Source organism: Synchiropus splendidus, chromosome 8 (assembly GCF_027744825.2).
Source record: "Synchiropus splendidus isolate RoL2022-P1 chromosome 8, RoL_Sspl_1.0, whole genome shotgun sequence".
Taxonomy (NCBI): Eukaryota; Metazoa; Chordata; class Actinopteri; order Syngnathiformes; family Callionymidae; genus Synchiropus; species Synchiropus splendidus.
In genome coordinates this window covers 7330702-7355240 of record NC_071341.1, presented here as the reverse complement: position 1 = coordinate 7355240, position 24539 = coordinate 7330702, and the positions used below count along the sequence as shown (strand labels likewise).

Below are 24539 nucleotides of genomic sequence, written 5' to 3'. Positions count from 1 at the left end.
CCACGTCCTCCTCTTCCTCATTTTCCGCGCTCACGCCATCCTGCTCTCCATCTCCTTGGGGTTCTCCACTAATCATGTTATCCAGCTGCACTTGTGCAGTGTCTTGTCACCAAGGGTGGAATATTCTCCCTCTAGTTTATTTCCTTTATAAACACTCTGCCTGTCAAAGCATCTACCTGTATGGCGATTACTTGTTTGGAATCACTGTTCATCCAGTAATGTGCAAATTCCCCTTCAAGGTCAGAGTGAAGATACAGATACTTGTCTGTATGGACAAGTGGACAAACTGACTCTGTCCCAGCTGGATGTGCCATGACAGAAGTACAGCAAATAGAGTTTGGATTCTCGTAAAAGTCCTTCTCTTTTAAAGTGAAACCTGCTCTACACTGAGTCTCTGAATGACTGAGCTCCTCTGCACATTAAAAGGACATGGAGCTTATGGAAGAAAATAATAATAATTTGATCATCATAAAATGCATGGAAAAACATTGAATTCCAATCTTAGTGAACCTATTGATCTAAATTCCACCTCCATTTCCTCCATTGTTGTTAACAATTTCTAGTTAACCACAAGGGAGCGACATTGCAAAAGATATTTATTTGCTCACTATCGCCAGATCATGTCGCCAGATGTTTAGATGTTTAGGTGTGCTGCGACTAATCAGCTTGGTTTTATTAAATAAATAATAATATCAATAGAAGGAGGTTAATATAATCACAACCAGTTGTTGAGAATGGAAAATGGGGAAAAGATGATGCGATGTTTTGTGACCAATTAATTCATTTCTCCACTTTCATTGTTATTCACATGGCTGGAAAATGAAAATCATTTGTCGCTGATATATTAAATAATTCATTTAATAGTATTCTGATGGGGTGGTATATTGACAAGAAAAGTCATTTCCACCAAAAATCATAATCTAAAATATACTTCAGAATGATAAATAATAGAACTTTTTGGACTGCTGTGCTCAAAGTTCTTTACAGGCGGAATAAGAACTGCATGTTGGTCTGCTGTATAATGTGGGACAAAGCAATGAAGACAGATCCAGTCCTGGTCGACTATGTTTGCTGCTCTTTTTGTGTAAAGTTGTGAAACTAGTACTGCCTTGAGTAAAAGGGGCAGTGTGGAGGGTGGGAGTGGGGGGTCATGGAGAGATTAATGTAAGTCAATGTAATGTCCTTAAAATTTGTGTGTGCATGTGCGTGACCCTCTCAGTAGGGCGGTCAAATGTGGCAGGTCATGACCCCGCTGACCCTGTGGGAGTGGAGCTCATCAATCATCTGGGGGCTGGTCGGAACAGCAGGAGGGGAGGAGGGGGGCACAGCATACTGACACACGCGCACGAGCACACACACACACACACGCAGGTCTACCTCCGCACTGTAATGCTCTGAAGCCGTTTTTTTTGTGTCTAAAAGACATCAAAAGCTCATTTAAATTTAATCAAATGCTAATCGGCAGATGTGTGTGTGTGAGCGACACACGTGACACACAGAAGCTCTTCTCGGAGTCACATCTGCTGTTACACACTTGAACACGCTGCTTTATAGATGCAAAGAGAATGAACAGATATGGCTTCACAGAGCTGAGCTTCTATGTTCTGTCTCCCAATTGCTTTGCTATTCTAAACACACGCACGCTGTCACACACACTATCAGGGTTATCAGCCCACACTTGCAGGAGGACAGGGCATGCTTCTTCTCTCCCCTCCTCCCCCTCCCCCTCCTCCTCCCTGCCCCTCCTGGCTGTCCTGTTGATCAATGAGGAAGTTCTTGGGCCTCAACTATTAATCAGAGAGCTATCGGCGATCTGTCCGCCGAGCCAACCAATCACGGCCCTCCGACAGCCGGGCCATGAAAAATGTGGCCTGGTGGACAGGCAGAGGCTGGGAGGGGAGGATGGCGGGGTCTTGGGAGGGGAGAGGGGAGGTGAACCGGCATTCTATCTGATCCGAGGCAGGTCATGTCTGCAGAACTGCACCACGAGCACTTTACAGTCGATTCCTTATATTGGAGTGACCAACGCGGGGAAGGTGTAAGAGGCTGCTGCTGTTCTTCAGTCAAATGTCCACAAGAAAGTTTTACTTCCTCACGGACGCTCAAATATTGGGTGCAAATTTCACTTACAATTGAAAGTAGGAGTGAGAGAATGTTCCTTTCATCCATTCTCTTTGCATCTGAATGTGAAAATAGATGTAGCATTGAAGAGGACGAAGCAAGGGCAAGCAACCCTGAGATGAACTCAATGGCAGGGGTCAACAAACGTCAGGAAAAAAAGCCACTTTTCTCTCACCAGCCGAGATCCAAAATCCCCAAAACCTCAAATGCGACCTATAAAACAATGAACTATATATATACTTCTTTACTCAGATGCCAAGCACATGTTTCACGCTGACATGCAGTTCAGATTACATCTGGAATTTTGTCTTTTTGCATCGCTGGTACATTGTGTCGTTTCTTCAGTATTTTCCCCCCTCCATTTTTTTCTATTCCAAATACTTCAGTATAATTAATTAATTCCAGGAAACTTAAGATATTTGATTCATTTTTCATAATGAACCTTGAAACAATCCTGCATCCGTCTCTTTTCATGTGACCCACGAGAGCCTGAGGGTGTTACACTCCCCAGATTCTGACTCGAAACTAAGTCTGTTTGGCTGAAAAGTCGGTGATGTGAACACAAACAAACCAGATTTAGGCCGATGATGGCTAGTCTGCCCCTGATGATGGTGTCAGTCAAAACACATTTGAAGGCAAAAATGTAGCATAAAACTCTGGATAAAATCTTCTGTATTTCTTTCAAATGAATCATGCAAAAGTATTTATATATTCCCAAAACTATAGTTTCCATAACTAAAAAATGAACAGGTTGTGTTTCCTGTAACATAAGCTTGTGTCTTTAGCGGGCTTTTACGTCGCAGCTATCTGATCGTGAGAGTAAATAAACTTGTTTCATTTTCAAAGACATATCTGAATGATGGTGTGACTCTGGCAGAATCGATGAGAGAGTGGCCAAAAATGGATGAGGCCACAGAGAAGTGTTTAGCAAATGATAAATGCAAGGGGAGTGAAACGACCTTCAAACGTCCTGAAGCAAGACACCATGGCTACCAACCGGACAACAGGGCGCCAGACCATTAAAATGGTTCCTAATACATGTATTTACAAAACACCACTGTGTGTTATTTATTCACTGTGCTAGGGAAGTGCTAGCTGAGAGAGGTTAGAAGTAGTGGCAGCAGTAATAGTGTTTATGTATCCTTGACAAACCGAAAAATCTAGACTCTGTCTCTTGAATAAATCCTGCTTGGATCCTGGATTAGTTGGTTTGGTGTTGTCTGTAGTTTTGTCTTGTTGTTTTAAGGGATTCATGCTCCTATTCTCAGATGTCACACACTGTCGCACACAGATATCTAAAAATCTGATAGACGTTCAGTCAAGTCAGCTTGAATCCTCCTTAAAATCCATGTAAAATAATGTAAGGTTTTCTGTCCATGGGATGAAAATGTTTTATGAATGGGTGTGTTATCTCTGCACTGCCAAATTACAAATGTTCTTAGTAGAGAGCAATTACACTCATAATAAGGACAACCGTTCTGTGAGACAGATGTTAAAGCCTTGCCAGAACTCGCAGCTACATACTCATATAATGCTGTTTGTCAGTCTTAATGACTCAAGTTGTTTGTGTGTCACAAGTGACTCAGACTGAGACACAGAATAATCTTCTCAATTGTGCTCTTGTAATGGAACATCATAAAACGGCACACAAAAAAACAAATCGAATAATAGCGCCGTCTGTTTTCAATATTTTTATAGTCGTGGAAAAATACGGACAAGATGTAGACAAGATATGGTTTATACTGCCCAGAGCAACGCAAGAGTCCTGTGAGTTTCCATCACAACCAACGCTCACAGAGCACGAGATCGAGATGGCACCAGCATATTGGCGATCTCTGACGCCACGTCTGTAACCCTGTTATAACCAGTTTCTCTGACATCTATTTTCACACCGTACATACATGCACGGAGTATGTTGCATTTTAAATGGGGCTGGACACGTGATGTCATAACCAAAATATCCATGATGTAGGAGACTAAATGAGATTACACAGATGGACAGGAAATGTAAGTTTAAAAACTCTATCATATTAGAACATTAAACATTGTTCTGTGAACCTTATATAGCAAAAAGTTCGCTCATCACTGTAGCACTTCCAACCTGATGGTTACACTTATGTGCTTAAATTTGATCACTCTTGTGTCAAATATTAAAACTTGATTAATTGTATTAATTCATTTAGATTCTTGTCTCTAATAACAAGTAATTTCAAATTCATTTTGAGTCCACCACAGCACGGGATCGCTCTGTTTTTTTTCCTTAGGTGTTGTGAGGAAACACTGGAGCAGTCGATGCTTATGGTGAAAAAGCTGAGAACGAATGTTAAAATATCATTGAAAAAGGCCAGTGAAGACAGTACAGAGGGAGTGTTCAGGGAGTGTATCATTCAAAACAAAACAAAACAAAACACAACACAACACAACACAACACAACACAACACAACACAACACAACAGAACAGAACAGAACAGAACAGAACAGAACAGAACAGAACAGAACAGAACAGAACAGAACAAAACAAAACAAAACAAAACAAAACAAAACAAAACAAAACAAAACAAAACAAAACAAAACAAAACAAAATAAAATAAAATAAAATAAAATAAAATAAAATAAAATAAAATAAAACAAGACAAAAAGCCTGTTTATGATATGCAGTGGTGTGGTGATACGTAGAGGATGCATGAAAATTTGAAAAGGTTCTGCAAACTAATGGATTAGATATACAGCACTTGGGCACAAATTGGTGTGAGACCATGTGAAAACACCATTGTTTTTTTTTTTACAATGAGTGAGTCAATTTAAACAGTGTCATGCCAGATAAATATGTTTCAGAGCCGAATCAACGGATATTTTGGAGACTTGATGATCAGATTTTTGGATCTGCTGACCATTTAATTCAAAGTTGATCTGAAAAAGATGGTGCTCATCTGACTTCCCACACCCGTGATAGATACCACCTGACTCCAGTTTGGTCCCCACATCCAGCTTATGACCGTAAACACAGAGGTCAAGGATAGAAACGTGGCAGACGAATGATGCCGACTGTATGTCCCAGGTAAGGATGCCTGCGTCCTCACACCTACAAGCTGTATCATGGCTCTTCTGCATAATCACCCCGCTCACACTCATCCATTCACATCTTATTGCCATGATTAGATTACATCTAATGCTATTACACTGCTCCCCGTCTCTCTGCCTCTGCACCTCTGTCGCCCTCCCTCTGCCATCATGGATTTCTTGCAGATCTTATTAGTGCGTGATGCGGGCCAGGTCTCCCACTTTGGATTTATGGAGCCCCAGACTTCTCTCCTTTAATCTTTCTGTCCTCCATAGCTTCCCTTCCTCCAACTGTCCATCCATCATTCCCAGGGTTGGCTGGGGCGGAAGAGTATTAATCCCTCCATCCCATCTCTCACTCCTGTGGACAAATGAGGAGGAGGAGGGGGAGAGGTTGTGAGGAAGGGGGCGCCGCTGATTACTTTTCATAATATTTCTGTAGCATTGTGGGGAGCGTGTGGAGGCAGTGATGTGCATGCAGATGTGCTCCATCACAGGTCACTGACAGACTGAGGCCTTCAACAAGTACGAGCGCGGAGACGTGTGCTTGTGGGTGGAGGGCAATATCAGCAGATGGGATGATAAACAACTTGTGCGCCGGGCGCATGTGTGTGCGAGCGACTGAATTGTTTGACTGTTTGAGTGGGAGTGTGTATGTGTTTTCAAGAGTTTATGTAAAAGCTGGGATTGTGCAGCGCTGCATCCTGTTTACCTGTTGATGCCTGACAAACACGCAGTGTTCACGGGAATCTAATAAGACGCGGGAAATCAATTGAGGAACACTTAATGAAGGAGGTTTCGTTTAAAAAAAAAAAAAAAAAAAAAGATTCGGAGAAGAAATAAACATCTGACCAGCGAAGAGGTTAAAGTCGACCTCTTCCCGCCCCCACCTTCTCCATCCGAGCCTATGCACTGACAGGTAGATTAAGGGGCGTGATAGATGCCCCTCTCTGTATCTCCCTCTCTCCATCTCCTTCCCTCCCTTCGCCCCCTCCCTCCCCTCCATCCATCATGGCGGCTGGTGTAATTGCGGCTGCGTGGGGCTGGCAGAGGGAGCCTCCATCCATCTCCTTAACAACAAACAGTCACCAGGACGGATGGTGCTGCAGCTCCCCAGTTAATCTCCATCTATAAGAGGCCGGGCGGGGACGAGGGGATGGAGGAGTGGAATACCACAGAACGCTAGAAGGAGTTGTTGACTCACGATAAATATAAAAAAAAAAGGCAATGGAGAGTGGAAGTTGGGAGGAAGGTGAAGATGGCGGGAGAGTGAGAGAAACTCTGGAGGAAAAGTTTGCACCAGTTGATAAGGGAGACGTGCCTGAAGAAAAGGAGGGAGATTGAAGAAGGGAGGGGAGGAAAATTTATGTTCGAGCGGCCAGATGACCCAGAAACTGGAGAGGCTCAGGCTCATAAAAATGCACTCTGCACCCCCCATGACTCACTTTTTACCCCGTCTCTGTTTCGTTCCCCTCATCTTTTTCTTCTCCCTTTACTTCTCCTTATCCCTCTGCTCATACTCCGGTGCAACTCGCACATCTCTGATGTTTTGGGTGGCTGCTCGGGGTTTTCCAGAGGTCACGGCCGCCATATTCTTTTAATGGCGGAGTCAGCCAAGTCAACAAGGCTGGGTTGCCTCGCAGCCTCCGTCCATCCATCTGCACAAGCGTATTGAAGATTAGAGGAAACCAAAGTCATAGCAGCAGCTACAGCTTGTTTTAAAGTGCAACTTTCCTAAAGTGACATTGAAGTGAACATTTTATCTCTAGTGTTACAATGAAAATTGGAATAATCAACACGAACCAATAATAAGAAAAACGCAATACATAAAAAAAGATCACTGCACACTGGTTCAGATTATTCAGAGTTTATGCATCTGAACATCAGTAACAATTGTCTATTCAGCTTCTCATTTCATTTTCTGCCAGGACTTTTAAACCTAAGCCAACAGAATGTTTTACATCAGTATGAAACCATTCCTGAAGTTACTCTATAGAGATGAGAAGGAAAAAAAGAATATATCTAGTATGACTAGTATTCATCCAGAGTTTGCTGTGGAACAAGTTGTGTGGACATCCAGCATCAGTACACTGAATGGAAAGAGAAGACATTCATCCTAGTTGTTTACTGTTAGATTTAATAATGTGGGATGCTCATAGAACCTTTACAATACAATTAAATGTAAATATAAAGAACCTATGTCTCATTTCTCATTTGTATATTGAAATCATAATTACTTCACTTTGATGTGAGTGACATATTCACTGCAATGTACAAGATATCTTGTAGTGTGGAAGCATTTGAACGGGGCTGATTTTCAGGACGGTAAATAGGTGAAACGTTTGCATTTTAATAACACTGTGGTTAGTAATTATTATGGTCACTAGAGTCCTAACCCAGTCTCACCTGCAGCCCCTCACACATCAGCTGCTGTTAAACCCTCCAGCCGCACTCGCACATGCAGCCAGATTGAATACATGCTCCTACATCCACTTCACACCTCTCCCACCTGTTTCATTCCTGGTGCAACTCTGGATCTGCTTTGTCCTCACCTTCTAAGAGTGTACATTGTGCCTGTTTGTGCAGTTGGTCACCCACGCGCCCTTGTGTTCCTGGACTTCTGACCATCTGCCAGTCTCTGGCTATTAGTCACTGTCTACGTCCTCAAACCTGTTTCCCAGTGCTGTGACCTCGAGGCTCCGGGGCTACATCCTGACAAGATCCTTCCTCGCTGCCTGTCCTGGAAAAGATTAAAGAGAAATCAATACTGGTCATTTTTGAAACTACATCTAAACATTCTTTTTCAGATTTAGACAAACTTAGGAACATCTGTCCCACGAGAAAATATTTTTTGAGAAACTCAAAATGCAATCATGTTCAGTTAAATTGTGTGATATGTCGTGCGCTATTGTGATGATTATCTGTCGACTAAACTAAAATATGCATCTCACTTAAGGCTCCAGAGCTCTGTCTTGACACTGAGATACACAGAACACACCGGTGCCAAATGCACAGATGTTCGGCGCTTCGCTGGCCTACTTGTATTATCTAAACTGCTATTTACTGAGTTATAAACAAACACATTCTTCCCCACCAAACACATTGTAGCGGGTGGTTATAAACTTGTGATGTGTCACGGACAACAACGCCGGCTCAGCGCTGAAACACCAGCCGTCTGAACTATAAACATTCAATGGAATTCAAACTGTTCAACCGCTGCAAACCAGGTCAGAAAGCGTGCTGGTAATCCATCCAGTTGTCTGACCAGAGATGAAGTGTGGAAGCTGATAGCACCCTCAGCCAGTCAGTCAAACTAAAACCCTTCCACTGTGAGCGAGACGTTGAGTCTAACTTTTACAAGTATCTGACAGGTGCTACTGTGAGGTTCCTGGGATAAGATGGTCCTCCTGCTCTGCAACATAATGAGCAAGAAGTCTGCGTGAGATGATCTATTTTCTGTTGTGTAAGTAGCAGGCCCAACTGTAAAACACTTTATTAATGCTGATGATTCATCATAGGTTTCATAAAGAGTTACCTATTTAATGATAAAAATGTGCTTGATAAGCATAGTAACATTTTAAATCATTTCCTTCCGGTCCCAAAAGTTGGAGAACACTTACACAAATTGCACACCTTCCACTATATGCTTGCTCATTTTCTAAAATAATTGTAAGATTTTCACATCACTTCTTTCATATTTATGGTAATGACCGGTTTCATTCAGAGCAATAATAAATTGCAGAGTTCAGCTCTCAGGCTGTGAATATATGATGAACCTCTATTCCATGACCCAGTGACCCATGTGAGAACCGTATTATTTCACAGCAGCAGTGAGGATGCATCACCTTCAGTTGCAATGCGGACGCTGTTCTCTTTCATGATGGCAGTGACGGTTGGCACTAAAGAGTCCAGGAAAGAGAAAACAGGAACCCGACATCGCATCCACGCCATGGGGAGAACTGAGGACTAGTCAAGATGCTGAAGTGGCTATGTTTCCGGTGGACATATGTGTCACTCATTGTGTCCTTGTGTTTTTATAATGCTGACAAATATGTCAACGCCCGTCTTTTTCTTCAAAAACTGAAAGAGAGCTGGAGCCACCTAACGTTCTTGGTTGCACCTTTATTTGACTTCAATTCTTTTTGGCGCCATGTTTGTTATGCAGCAGGAGGAGTTCTTCTAACCGCCCATTCATCTTTTTACACTACTCTTCATTAATCTTCAAATTGCCGAGACAAATAAAAAAAGCGTTTAATCATTCCTGACCTGCACGATCAGGAGGCTTTTATGTTTTGAAAAGGTCAGTCGGTTTTGAGGTCTCACCGGTGCATAAGCTGTTTTGTTGTCCGGTGTTGGGCTCTATATTGACATTTGTGAGGAAGCATGGTTGGCTTCAACAACAGTCGCTCACAGGCGGCACCATGTCATGGAAAACTTCATCCTTGTGTTCTCTATGCTCTTATTTCTAATTGCACCTTGCACACCAGGACACACATGCAGTCCTGCAGGTAAACACTTGCACTGCTGCACACACACACACACTCTCCTTCCCTCTCTGCTTGTTGTTACCTGTTTTCTAGCCGTGGGCATCGCCTGCAGTGAGACCCAACTTAGAAGAGCTGCACCTTGGCACTGACCCTCTAACACGCGAGCAAATGCGCGTTAACACACACACACACTGTGCTGGAACACACAAATGAATCGGGACCTGGTGGGTGCAGGGAAGAGATGGTTGAGCCTTGACAGGAAGTGACAAATAACTGCAGCATCCCGGACGTGCCGGGTGGACCGACAGCAGACCTGCCTGACTGATAGTCAGTGTGGTGGAGGGAAGGATCCTCAGCTCACTCAGGAGACTCACACCACCGGCAAATCATGCCCACATCTGCTCCATTTTCTCCTTCAGATTTCAGCGTGAGCTTGATGAAGGTGCTGAGATAAAATAGGGCAGAACAGAACCACACACGTTTGTGTGATTGACGATGGGGGAATGGGAAAGTGACTATTGAAACATACACTCTGTTGGGACATTGCTTCCTGGAGGTCTTGATGTGGGAAGTAATGATCAACAGTATTAAATATTTCACACTGTACGACATAGAGGAGCGTAGCAACACAACTGTAGGTATTGCATGTATCACATACATGGCACTCTACAGGGATGAAACCATGTTTCAGACAGTTCTGAAGGTACATGGGCAGCTTCTTAGAGCAATGATCTGTGATTTGTACGACCACACTAAGCACCTGCAGAAGCTAGTGAAATAAACAACAGAAAGGTTATCACACAATGGAACATAAAGTTGAGAGCTGAAAAACCTCTCACTCTTTCATCAGTCAGAACTGAAGACGGCTTTTGGATTGACACTTAAAATGATTTCAACTTTAAAGTCCAGTTGCCGAACATAAATCCTTCAAGTCCAATGCCTTTGATGAATGAGTGTCTGCATGTACAAGATTAATCAAACATGGACACTTGGATTTTGTATTTCGATGCGTCTGTTGGGTGACAGTGGTCTATTGATGACTATGTGGACCAGCCGCCTGTCACGCCCCTCCTGTAGCTTGTGTGCATGGGTGGTCATGGGATATTTCATTCAGGGAAATAAATGTTATTTGGGGTACATTCATCTGGAATAACTTTGATATGAAGCAGAAACGGTGCCAGATTCCAGATTGAAGTTGAAATTGTACTTATGAGAATGAAGCCCTGAGGCTACTGAGTGACAAATGTGAGACTTTTATTTGACATAATAAAAAGGACATTAACTCTCACCTTTTGGCCCAAGATGGTGCAATGTTGTGGATAGAAAATGAAGTATTACTCACTCATCTAGCTCACTACATTCTCAAGGTTTACAATCACTTGCAGATGGTTCAAAGCAGGACTTTTTGTTCTATTGCTTTAGACACACTTTGGCTATTGAGTCCCTGCCAGCCATTGGAGATCAATGGCAATAGATAAGGGTTCTGACGTCTTCCATGTCCTCATTGGCATATGGAAATCGAAGGTTTGTCAGTGGCTATGTTTAACATTGCAACACAATGATACAAATTTAATAACAAAATGTAGGTCTGGAATTTGCAAATGTAGTGTGATGTTTTTTTTTTGTAATTGTTGTTGTGTATTCACCAGGTTATTGAGGCAACAAATGTTGTGCAGGAGGTGTTTTCGTTGACACCTTCCAGAAGGTACTATCTTCCCGACACTGATGTGATAAACAATAACAAATCCATCAGGTGTTTGTAATGTAAATAACCTTTGAGTTGTGAGAAATGTGGCTCAGATTCACTCTGATTCTGGTTCATTAATTTTAATCATTTTGAAAATGCAATTTCCTATATTAACGTTTCATCAGTTTGAGCTGTGAAGTCTTGGTACATGTGAAACTGAGAAATTCATTCTCCATCCTGCTTGTTCCTATTATCCCATGGGGGACTGAGGCCTGTCCCAGCAACTCAGGGTGAGATGCGAGCTGTCCAGTGTAATTTTAATTTTCCTCAGTATGTTTTGGACTGTTGGACTTTTGGACTGGACACTTGCACTCACATTAGAAGAACACACACAGAATGATTCAAGCTGGATTCAAACTGGCAACCTTGTGGCTGCTGCTGAAGCAGACGATGGTTTAGCTAAACATTTATATATGACCAAGAATCAAAGGACACACGTGTGCATTATTCTCTCTATGGGTTTCATATTCATGAAGCAGTTACTTCATCGGATATATTTGATCAGAGCAGCGAGCCGGAAAAGAAAATTGGGATTTACTCAATCTGGAGACATTGTGAGTCTGTTTAGTTTCAGTATTAACTTGGGAATTTGTATGCTAATGTTGTGTTAAAAGCACACAGACTACTGAACTGATCCATCACCAGATCTAAACACTCGATCAGACGCAACAGTTGCTCCTTACGCGTGAACAAAAGTCACATCCAGTCTTCAGATCCCCACTGTGGATCATTGTCACCGGCTCAGTGTCGGAGGGGGCAGAGCGCTGTGATCACCTCTGCTGGAAAGCGGACCTCCCGCTGAGTTGAAAGGTCCCCGTTTGCATGGCCGTTACAGGCTCTCACAAGCGGCCCCACGGTTAAACTCCGCGCCGCCCACGGCGTGGTTTGGTCCGGCGCGCTCCTCCCTGCCAGGTCGCCGGTGATTGAAGTGCAGCCGTGTGTTGGCCCCATGCAGCGGGAACTGGGGGACCTTGTGAATAATCATTATGTTACTGAGGTGTCATCTGCAACACAAGACTGAAAGTTTGGTCTTCCACTGACATGAGAAGCGACTTCTTATTCTTTCGAAATCAATTAGCGTGAAGCTTCAGTTTCGTTTTGTTTTCACGCAGCCAACAACGGGAGGGGCTGAGGGGGACATTTGGGGTTCTGTCAGAAGGCTAACAAAAAACCATAAAACACTTCGGATGCCATTAACAGCCAGAAGATATCTTGTCATTCAGCACGCTTTGCAAATATTTACGACGCTTAAACGCATGACGGATCCTTTAAAATAAAAGTGCTCTTATTTTACAGACAAAATCTCCAATAATAATAATATAAACGATACTAATAAGAATGTTACCTTTTATTCTTCTAATACAATATGTACCCTGTTATAAAGCCCAAAAATAAAGGGCAGCACCCAGTCATTACATTATCATTACTACACTTATTACACTATTCAATTTCTTTATTGCATCTACAGCTTGAATTAAAGCACGCAAGGCGTTTTACCTGAAATTAAGTGCAACTGACTCTAAAGATCAATAAAAAAGTTTTTCTTCACTCCGTTTGTGGAAGCGTTTATTTCTTGTTTCGCCTGGTTTACCCTGGACCTTCTGCCCAATCCTGTTCAGAAGCCAGAAAGTCATGCTCCGTCGTTGTCTCGTGTTTTTCTTTTGGTTGGGAAGCGTTTATTTGCTTGTCTCCGGGTTATATTTCTGTCGTGACGTCATGATCGCTGTTCACAGAGCTGCTAAAAGTGGACATTTGGAACCCCACTGGAAGTGTGAAGTACTAAATCGGATTTGCTTTCCACGTTATTATTTGAGTGGGTATCACATTGGCCATGTTTAATGGATCGCTTAATCATCGTCAGAAACGGTTTCTTCCGAATATTAATGTGTATCCCGCTCTTTTAATGACTGTAAAAATCCACTCCACAAGTGAGGTCTGTCCAAGGATGCAGAGGCGCAGCTGCGCCGAGAGTGAGGAGGGAGGCGTGATGGAGAAACGATAAGAGCTCGCTGGAGATAAAGAAAGACAAGCGAGGGGGTCTTCTTCTTCTTCTTCATCTATGGCATTTGTGTGTGATAAGAAGGAGGAGGAGGAGTAAAGGAGGAAGAGGAGGGGGAGGGCGGGGGACCCCGTCGCGTTTTGACCCTCCGAAACCTCCCCGCACACCGCCACCATCACTCCTCCTCTTGCTTCGCTCCTCTCCAGACTGAAAACACCATCGCTCATTCCCGGCAGTGACATTTTCCAGCCTGTCGCCGTATGCTGCGCGGACAGCGAGCGCAAGGAGCCAAAAAGCCAGGACGCTTTCCGTCTATCTCCTCCAGACCAGCGAGCATCCCGAGCACCGCAGCCCGGACCGAGAGGCGCAGCAGGCGGAGGCGATTCGCTGCAGGAACCCGCTGCTCCTTCCACTCTGGACTAAACCGGACACGGCCCGGGCAGGACTGGGGACGGCGGCTCTGGCGTTTCGGTGGGAGATTTCATCTCGTACGCGTGCTCTTCTTGCACAAACGGCAGTTATAGATGTATTTAGAGGCGTTTATTGCCGCCCTGTGTGTTGTGTTGTAGCGTCCGCCAGAATAACAGACTCCACTCCCATCATCACGTTGTCATATAAAAAGCTCCAAGTAAACACACTCCGCTAGCCCCCTCGTGTTTATTAGCTCGTAGTCCTGCCTGTTTACAACTTAACTGCCCTATAAATATTCAAAAGCAGATTTCCTTTCATGTCTAGGAGCACCGGGGCGACGGACCGGGGCACAGCGTGCTGGACTAGCCGAGCACAGCATCATTCTCTACGGGGGAGGACTGGCTGTCGAGCCGCATGGAGAAGAGGGTGAGTGTGTGTGTGTGTGTGAGAGAGAGCGAGCGTGAAGTAGCTTTATGTGTTGAGCTGCAAAAGTTCATTCGACAAGTACTGCAGACACCAAAGGCCCACGGCGAGTGGACCCAGTGTCCTGTCCTCCAGACTGGACAGCACGAGAGCCACACACTGTGTTTACACGATGACGGCACATTTCCATCCCTCACAGATGAAATGCTGCTGGACGCAGAGCTGGAGTTGTTGTTGTTGTTGTTGTGTGGTGTCAGTCATGCATTATAATGGCACATCAGGGTGATAGTAGTCCAGGTCATTAAGAGGAAGAGAGGAGAGAGGCAGCTCTTCAACTCTGTAAGTAGGTCAGTTTTTTTGCTACAGTGATTCACAGGCATGGTGGTGCCGGAAAAGCCAGGCAGACTGAGACCTGTGTGTGTGTGTTTGTACTGTGCCAGGACGGCAATTAGTGATGTACACAGAGAAAATCACGGCTCTAGAAAGAAAGGGACGCCGTAGTTTCAGGAGAAAGAGACTCATTTTTGGTCACAGGACTAGAGCCGGCGTCTCGCGCTCTTGTAACAGGGGGTTTACATGCGTGCTACAGGTTGTCTACGGAACCTTATTGTATGAACCTTATTTCAAGTCATTTGAAAATACATGTAGTCTTAAACTGTTTTTAATTTTGAAGGTTTGATGGTGGTGAGTTTCATGAAACTGAGATGTGGTGCATCATGTAAAAAACTTATATTTTAATCTGGATGAAAAGTCAAAAGACTTGTTACAGCGCTGTAGTAAAGAAAGCCTTTCGCTCAAACAATCGTCTTCATCCTGGCCCAACAGTACAGTGTTATCCTTCCAGTCACATGGTTTAATTGTCGAATCGGTCTTATTGGTGAGCTGAGCCGAGCTGAGCTGGTGGAGCTCTGATGACACCCATACGTTTGCATTGGCTTCCTTTTCATGAACTTATTTTGCCATTGGTTGGTTTTCTCACCTTCAGTGGCTTTGACAAAATGACAACCCAACAGCTAAAAGTGTCTTCATTGTAAACACAAACTGGAAATTTCTGAGCTTGCTTTTATCCATTTTGCTGCCTCGACATGGTTAAACTGCGCCTTTGACTTTTTCAATCGTATGATTTTATGTTGGAACGTTGGTGTATACTTGTGGTTTTTGGCTCCATTTAACCGTTTTATTTTACATTTATAAAGCTATTTGTGTTGTGTGCGTTGGGAAAGAATCATTCATATTGTATTCAGTGCATTCCTCTGCTGTTTTGCTGAGTTCTCTTGACCTATTGTTTATATATTTTTTCATATGAAATTCCTGTCTGAAATGCGCAGGGATTGTCTGTTTAAATTGGTCCTCTGAACTGGTGTCAGCTTTTCAACTTAATATATGTCTTTGAAGAAGCTAATAACTTATTGTGAAACCAATATATCAAGGTGTTATCCTGTATAAATTTGACTTAAGGGATAAACATTGTTGTTTCTTTAACTGTATTTACAAAATGGCGGACTGACGCACAAGGAGCTCAGCTGTAAAATAGAAGCTACATTGTTTTACAGTTACATTTATTTTAATTATTTGGAGCTGGAAGATGAATGTAAATTAGTGACGGTGTTTAAAATAAAAATATCTGTTAAGTTTCGAACATGGTTTTGTCTCGTCATGATCTCCCAAAAATGTGTCGCAGCGTCATAAAACTTTTGAAGCTTGTTAACAAATTCTGTAACTTGTTCTGTAGAAGAGTGGTAAACTCTTGGAATTCGTCATCCCGACTGGTTCATTTGATCCGCTAGACGCTCGGAAACAAGAGAAGGGTCATGAGGAACGGGAGACCTGCAACCTGATAGCGGTGATCGTGTTAATAGCCCGTGTTCATAAAAGTAGAAGGTGTCCCGGACCCGGGGCCTCAGAGCAGGTGCTTTCAGTGAGAACCCCGGTCACCACAGTGGACTCTGAAACAGAACCGCTTTCTAAACTGCTGTCGTCAGGGAAGCTCCGGATGTCACACAGCGAGGGTCCCTGAACGCACCACTGAACTGCTCCGTTAGCATGATCAAAACATTGCGTTTTCCTTTCCATTTTCACATTTAAAGAATAAAAGTATGCAATATGCAAAACTTTTCAGTCGGTGAGAAGATATGATCACTTAAATCCTTTGGGTGAAGTAGACAAAAAAAGATGTCCAGGCCACACTGTCTTAGTGAACATGGAGCCTTGAATCCAGCAGAAACAGAAATAGATGTGCTGACCTGAGCATCACCATGAAGCTGCAGCGAGGTACAAATTAGCTCAGGAACACAGGCAGCAGACAACATGGGAGTATATATATATATGTCTGTTCATGGTGCTTTGTGTGCAAGTGCTCCTGGGAGTGCGTCGGTGTGGATGTGTGTCTGATTTATTGTGTTAAGTGTGTGTAAGCACCAGTGAGGCTGTCACAGCGGGTTACGAGGGACGTCTCAGCACGACTCCTGTCTGTCTGACTTAAGTAAGGAGGAGACAATATTAGCAGCTTCAGACTCCCCATCTTTCTGCAAAGATCTCCTCCTCCACTTCTCTAAGCACCGGAGCGTTAGTCCTCAACAGCTACCAGCAACACACATGTTTTTCACTCCACTGCTGGGTATTTTTGATGTTGCCTAAGTGATTTTTAAAAGGGTCTCGTACAAGGGTAGAGTTTCCTGCATCAGGCAGTCTTTTACCTGAAGTGGAAACAAAAGAATACTGAGGGTTTCTCCTGAGGAGTAGAGAGTGTTGGGACACACACACACATGCACGCACACCACTGGAGTGTAAGTGATTCTCCCAGTGATTTATGCGTTCATGAATATTGATTTTTGCTTACATTGTGTTTACTTTGCTGCCAGTGATTAATAACTCGTCCCGCTGCTGCTCTACAAATTAACAGAGTAAAATATGATTCATGCAAAACATCTGTACGGAAACTATTTGTCAACGTGCTCATTAGCATTTAAACTCGGTGCTTAAATATTTATATGCACTGGAGCTAATGGATCACCCCTCCCCTTAGAACTCAACATGTGAAATACATTTCACACTCTAAAAGTTGATCTCATCAACTATGTACATGCATTATATAATACATTCTATATCACATTAATTCTGGTCAATAGAAAAAGATACCTTTTACATTATAATTTTACGTGAAAATCTTGCTGTGTCAGCCTCCTCACGCAGTATTTTAGACGCGTTGCCTGAGAGCTACACAACTGATCAGTTGGTTTAATGTGAAAAAAGTCTATTTTTTTTTGTCAACTTCTCACATTTCAAAAAGCTCATTAACATTAAACAAGTAGCGTCATGTAAACAGATTTCCACTTTTTGTTATTAAACTGCAATAGTTGTTACATTCTTGACACTGTGCTGCAAGAAAACCAAGTATATTTATAGCTATTTGTGTTACACATATGCTGTGCTTGCCTATTATCACCGTTTTTGTGGATCAGTGATGAAGCATAGCAAACATTAAAAACAAAACCACTGTAAAAATACTGATCTAGGAGTGAAAAAGCTCCATGTTGTTTGAACATTAATGTTGCAGCGTATTATGTAGAAGGTTTAAAGAAACCATGTTTGAGTGATGAAATAGTGTCATCAACGTAGACAGAGAAATTAATGCATCCATTTGTCTTCTCTGTTATAAAGCATTAAAATATTCATGGAATAATAATTTGCATGAATCAGAAACTATGTTTCTATTTTTTTTTCATATTGTGAATAAAACATGACTATTGTTTGTCGCCTTCAAAATTTAAAAAAACAATATGTCACTTATCTGAGTTGTGGACTGAAAGATAGAATAAATATAAGTGAAACATCAATCATAATTTCCGTGGAACAATATAAGAGATTGTCTGAGGGAGCGCTGATTGAGCAATTTTATAAATTGTTGGCAGCCATTTTTAGCTGATTTTGAGCAAGCCCGACACTGATGGTCTGATTTCCGCCGCAGGCTGGTAAACATGCTTGATTGTAAGTGCGATCTCTACGTGGTGGCTGCTTTATTTTCATGCTGCCGACATAGTGGTGACGTGCTCGTCCTTCCAGCTCCGCCGACAGCTCTGCCTCATAATAACATCAGATTTGATCTCAGAGCGGCGCAGATGTCAGACGTGTCTCATGTTTTCTGTCTCTCTATCTAATTGTGTCCCAGTATGAAGAGCTGGTACACTACTCAGGGTCGGAGGGCATGTCCATGGGGGTGTACGGGGAAGATGTCAGGCCGCTGCCTCCCCCGCAGTACGGCGCCCCGATACCAGACTCCCTCAAACACCACAAAGACCAGATCTATGGGTGAGTGTGCGCGACACGTCAGAGGTTGTGAGTGTGATTTATATCTGCGACAGAATGAGAGTGTAAAACCACGTGTGCGCTTTTAGCAGATTAGCAAAGTACATGTATTTGCGTAGCGCACGTGACGTTCATTTACAGCTTCATAAATAGGCTGAGTGTGCGATAAAGTTTCCCGCAGCACGAGTCAACTGTGACTGTGTTTATGCCCACTAACTGTGGAAATGTCTTTGTGTGCAGTCACCCACTGTTCCCACTGCTGGCCTTAGTCTTTGAGAAGTGCGAACTGGCCACCTGCTCCCCCCGAGACTCCTCCTCTCTGTCCGCCAGCTCCCACCTCCCTGGCATGACCAACCACAGTGACGTGTGCTCCTCCGAGTCCTTCAACGATGACATCGCTGCGTTCGCCAAACAAGTGAGTGTCAACAACCAGAGTTTTATTACTGTTTGATGGAGATATCTCCGGTAGTTAAAAGCCCTTCTTCAGGCAGAGAGTGAAACACTGTTTTAAGGAAACATATTTTAATCTAATAATTTCTGTGCTAGATCCGATCAGAGAAGCCCATATTTTCTTCCAATCCTGAGCTGGATAACCTGGTAAGACTTCTCGTCTCAATAACCATTTAAACCCCTCAGTGGTTCTGGTGATTAACCCTACCTTCTCACAGATGATCCAGGCCATCCAAGTTCTTCGCTTCCACTTGCTGGAGTTGGAGAAGGTTAGTATATGGCATTGTACTCCTTTACATGTTTTCGAGCCGTTCTGAACGTCTTCATATCTCCCCTTAGGTGCATGATCTCTGTGACAACTTCTGCCACCGATACATCACCTGCCTGAAGGGCAAGATGCCGACGGACCTGGTCCTGGATGAGAGGGAGGGTGGCTCCAAGTCTGACATGGAGGACTTTGGTGGCTCCTGCACCAGCCTGTCCGAGCAGGTCAGGCTGCTTGAATGATACGAGGCTTTAATCATGGGAACATTTTGTAAAAAATGCTGTGATTCTGTCGCAGAATGCGTCTTGGTTACGTGAGCCGGACGAATGTGCCACGACTCCGCTGGGGACCCCAGGAAACTGTGGACTCCCCTCACACAGCACGGGGGACAACTGCAGTGACACAGGTGTGCCATTGCTTTCATTATTTTCAATGTCAAACTGTGAATTACTGTTATTATTCAGTAATAACTTCCAAATTTCTGGTCATACGTAAGATTCATTTTAGCTTATTTAAATGATCTAGCGGTTATTATAGCTGAATATAATATTTAGCAAAGAAAGGGAAATTGGAATGAAAGGGAAAATGAAATAAATGTGTTTTTGTTTACTGTTAAGTTAACATGTCAAAGAATTTATCTTTTTCAGTTTGGAAAATGAAAACAGAATCATGAAAGTTGCTTGCTGGTGGAGATTTGCTTTCAATAAATACAGAAGTCATTTTTTAAGCAGTTAAATGCAAACATGAAACATTCTTAAAACAAAAGTTGACCCATAATCTTGTAATACTTTTCGCAATATTACATCGCAAATCCTGCCCATCAGTATAAGCGATGCTTTATTATTTTGACTGGGGTCTGTCTTTATTTTGTCACTACCCTCTGCTCGTCGCTCACATTTGCGTCTCCCTGAAGGTGATGCTTTGGACGGAGGCGTGGCCTCCCCCAGCACTGGCGATGACGACGAGTCGGACAGAGAGCGCAGGAACAACAAGAAAAGAGGCATCTTCCCCAAAGTCGCCACAAACATCATGAGGGCGTGGCTATTCCAGCACTTGGCGGTACGGGACAAAACCCAGCATTTTAATAGGGCAAACCCACCCATTGATAACAAATGATAACAGTGAAAAAGGACTTACAAGTGTTGACGTTATTTCTTCGGCAATGTATTGTGAGAGTGAGCAGAGTGTCCAGTGAATGTGATCGAGGTCGTATCATCACATAGAGAGAGAAGGATTTAGTGCGTAGGTGTTGTGGGGTGGAGGGACTTAGCAGGGAATGGCGGGGGTCAATGAAAGGAAATGAATAGTCAGAGGATTAAGTGATCATATGAATATGCCGGCGATGAAATCATTGAGAGCGTGATGGAGTGGGAGTGAGTTACCGTGGTTAGTGTGGCAATTAGAGAGTAAATGAGGCGGGTCAAGTGTTTGGGCGCCCGGTTGTTGCATGGCGTGTGTGTTGCTGTTGAGGATAGATGGCACACTTCCCGCTTCTGTTCTCAAATCTGTTGCTCTTTGTTTCCCCTCGCAGCACCCGTACCCCTCAGAGGAGCAGAAGAAGCAGCTGGCCCTGGACACTGGACTGACCATCCTACAGGTCAACAACTGGTCAGTGCCTCTCGATCAATACGCTAATTCTGAGCCGATCAATAACACCCTGCTAAACTGCCGCGTGTAAATAAAAAAATGTGGCGGGTCCAAATTAGCAACATGGCGTATATCGAGCCTCAAATCCGGAGCGTCAGATTTGGATCCCTGTTACTGGGAATATTTGCGCGCAGCGTTTTATTCCACACGAGAGGGCGGCCATCATCCGGCACATAAACGCTGCTGGAAACCAAAGAAGAAACGTCCTGCTAAGCATTTTCCTCCACTGCTGCTGCAGTAAAATTGACTTCCTCCGTGTTCATAAAGCAGAATAGCAAATCAATACCCAATAATCAAATTAGTTACAGCTCCCTGATTCCCTGTTAATTTCCAGCTGGCCCAAGCACAAATGCACACGCTCAAAGAGGCCTGTGGATTTATTAACGCACTCATTTACGGCTGTGGCAATTTAAATAATAAATGTGGCTGTGCATGTTTGTGTTGGCGTCTTGGGTGCGGCACACGCGCGGCCCGCCTGATCAATACGGATCAATCAATTATCACAGGGTGACCAATACCTTCCCCGGCCTCATGTTGATTTACGCTGCCCTCTGAGAGGGTTAAGTGCTTGTAAAAGGGAAAAGGTTAATTTTCTCTCGGTCAGCCTTTTCCCCCCATTAACGCTGGGCCTATCTCTTCGTGTGTGCGCGCTCACGCTCCTCTGACTCCTCTGGCCCACAGGTTCATCAACGCCCGCAGGAGAATCGTCCAGCCCATGATCGACCAGTCAAATCGCTCAGGTCAGTGTTAATAAGGCAGCCGCCAGCGGCCGCCAAACATGGCGGCGCGAGTTCGACTGGGACTTTATTGACCGTGTTTTGCTGTGCAGGTCAGGGTGGTCCCTACAGCCCGGAGGGGGCGGCTCTCGGGGGCTACGGACTTGACGGACAGGGACATCTCGGCCTACGAACAGCAGGTACTGAGCTGAAGAGATTTCACAGGAAGAGGAAAGCATAGTTCTTAAACTCAGGTTTTAAAAGTAGTTTCATGAATGTTAATGAATGAATTGGAATATTTAACGCCAGAGGGATGCGATTTAAGTTGAGTTGAACATGAGGGTGGAAGAGCTCCAGTGAAGTTTTTTTAACAGCGCAATCTCATGTCGTCTTCATCCAGGATGTTTTGGTCATGACATCACACAGTGTTATGTGATGCACCTGGAATTGGTGCTCTGAAAGATGCCGCCATGAAAAAGTTTGCGCGCATTTAATCTGTGTTGTGCGCGGAAATGATGCGTTGCGGAATGCGTTAATGACCCACTCCGACTTTAAATACAGAAAGACAACAACCTGATAGTAGAGGCCATAAACAGTGATATGACCTGTGATCTATGGCACTTTGTTTCTCTTGTTTTCGATACGCTGCAAGTTAGGATGGTCTCAGTACGTTGTTCAAAGAAAAATAAGAATATTCATTTCCTTCCAACATTAGTTTAATGTCACAGTAGTTCATACACTTAGTGCTTCAAGTATATATGGATGTCTTGGACTTTAAATGAATTGAATTGTTTTCAAATGATTCATTTTACAGTCACAATTGTTTTAGCTGTTTATCATATATAAAACAATATAGTCATGTAAATCAGTAGAATTCTTCTTTTTATCCTTAGTGATTAACCCAATTTGTCTCTCATAATCTAATACAGAAAGTTTCACACCTAAATCCTAATTTACCTCGACAAGTTCCAGGTTCCCAACTGGACCAACAATGTGTTGCCTTAAATGTCAAATGCTGCGTAATGATATAATACATGAAGAAAGACATTTTCACTAAACAAGCCCATGTGTTTCGAGGCCTAGTATCACTCCACTCCAAGCATCTGCTGCAGGTCTTAGTTCCAGACACATACTGACTCTTGTTGGACAGAAGAAAAAGAAAGAACTCCATTATTGATTTTTATAATTGTACATCCACCTGCTGTCTAATCTGAGCCTTTCAATTAGATGCTGTCTGACACCTTCAAATATGCTCGGAAATACCAGCATTGTTTTGCACTCCGTGATCCATAATACAATTGGAAATGGTAGTGGTAACGTATAGCAGAAATATACATTAACTTCCGTACTGATGTGTAAAAAGTGTGAATAAAGACAACTAAAAGATGAAATGTCACTTATAAGTTTTATATCAATTTTTCTAAGGATGTGATAGTAAAAAAGGTTCTTCTGCAATTCTGCATTTTAATAATTTAATTGATAATATGACAACAAATGTTTTGTCGAATTCTCTTATAATGGAGGTTATTATGGGGTATTTTTAGAACTCTCTTCTCTCTCTCACATCAATTTGCCTCAGCAAGTCAGGAAGAAAATAATGTCTTATGATCATAAAATGGCGTCTCGATCACTGAACCCGTCCGTCCGTCTCCCGCAGGCCTTCAAGGGATGTCCTCCTTGCAAGGCGACTATCCCGGCGCTCTTCTGTCCCAGCCGGGGTATCCACCACACCCGGGCCCTTCCCTCCACCCCTACCCGGGCCCGCACCCCCACCCCGCCATGCTGCTGCACCCGCCTCCACACGCGCACCCCTCAGAGCCGCTGCTGGCACAAGGACTGGACATTCACGCGCACTAGTTGCGTGCGGCTGTGGACTATTTCAACAAAACGACGCATCGCTCTGAAAGTTTACATTCCCCACTGAGAGACTATGACTTCAATGTAGCTACACACACACACACACTGACACACACATACACACACACACACACACATGGTCAGCACCCACAGGTTTAAGCCATACCTCTCTCAGAGTAGAAGTGCTTCCTCTTCTCCTACGTCTCCACTGTGTCCTGTGGGTGAGACAGATGCTTTAAACTCCATTTCCCATCATGCCTGCTGAACGAACGACAACGAAGACAGAAACCACGCCGACGTTGCTGGACCGACTCAGTGACCACGCCTTCTCCTCTGCTCCTTGTCTTCCTGAAGAACACCCACGCCCTCACGATTAATTTAATTTTAAGTTTATATTTTTGTATTTATGTGCCACTTCGGACGCTTCCTGCGAGCTGGCCGAAACATTAGTGCTCTTCCTCAGCATGATGCTACACATGATGAATGACTTCCAGTTTGCCTCACTCCTGTACCACTGACCTCCTTAAGACGCCAACAGGTGTCCGTTATCTCTTCCCACACACACAAACACACACACACACACACGCATAAATACACTCACAGTCACACACATGCACACACTGAAAGCCATGACATACACACACTTACAAACAAACACACCAGTCAGCAAGCATTTGTACATCTGTTTGTGCGTCTCAGCAGTGTGAGGGAGCTGCAGCCAAAGGACTCCATTATCTTCTGCTCCCTCCTTCGCTGCTCGCAGACTCTGAATGATGTTGGGAAATACAGTTAAAGTATTAAAGTGGTTTTTGTAAGTCGTGTGTGTGGTGTTTTGTATCATGAACGGAACTATCTGGGGTGGACAAATAGGTCGACATAACCAAACTTGTGTCATGACTAGCTAGTTCATGTGTATCAAACTCAAGGCCAGGGGGCCAAAAGTGGCCTTCCATACTCTTGAGAAAATGAGCTCCGTAGTCCCTCAAAGCATGCACAACGCTAGCTCTGCTCCAGTGCATGTTAACATTGAGAATAACACACAGTTGAACAG

General features: G+C 43.6%; 1 protein-coding gene across 1 annotated transcript; it reads left to right on the top strand.

Moving 5' to 3' along the window:
- The first annotated feature begins 13460 nt into the window (after positions 1–13460).
- meis3 (myeloid ecotropic viral integration site 3) lies at positions 13461–24288 on the top strand. Its single transcript, XM_053872793.1, has 13 exons — positions 13461–13885; positions 14150–14251; positions 18417–18556; positions 18794–18968; positions 19100–19150; positions 19222–19272; positions 19343–19492; positions 19566–19674; positions 20182–20327; positions 20800–20876; positions 21597–21655; positions 21745–21831; positions 23289–24288. Exons 2-13 carry the CDS (start codon positions 14240–14242, stop codon positions 23486–23488), a joined length of 1257 nt encoding a protein of 418 aa, XP_053728768.1. The 5' UTR covers positions 13461–13885; positions 14150–14239; the 3' UTR covers positions 23489–24288.
- Positions 24289–24539: the final 251 nt, after the last annotated feature.

What these genes read in the sequence shown, in the direction of transcription:
- meis3 (XM_053872793.1), top strand. An exon ending in ATCCTGAGCTGGATAACCTG is followed by an intron (nt 19,151 to 19,221) that starts GTAAGACTTCTC and finishes ACCTTCTCACAG; the next exon opens with ATGATCCAGGCCATCCAAGT. An exon ending in CGACCAGTCAAATCGCTCAG is followed by an intron (nt 21,656 to 21,744) that starts GTCAGTGTTAAT and finishes TTTGCTGTGCAG; the next exon opens with GTCAGGGTGGTCCCTACAGC.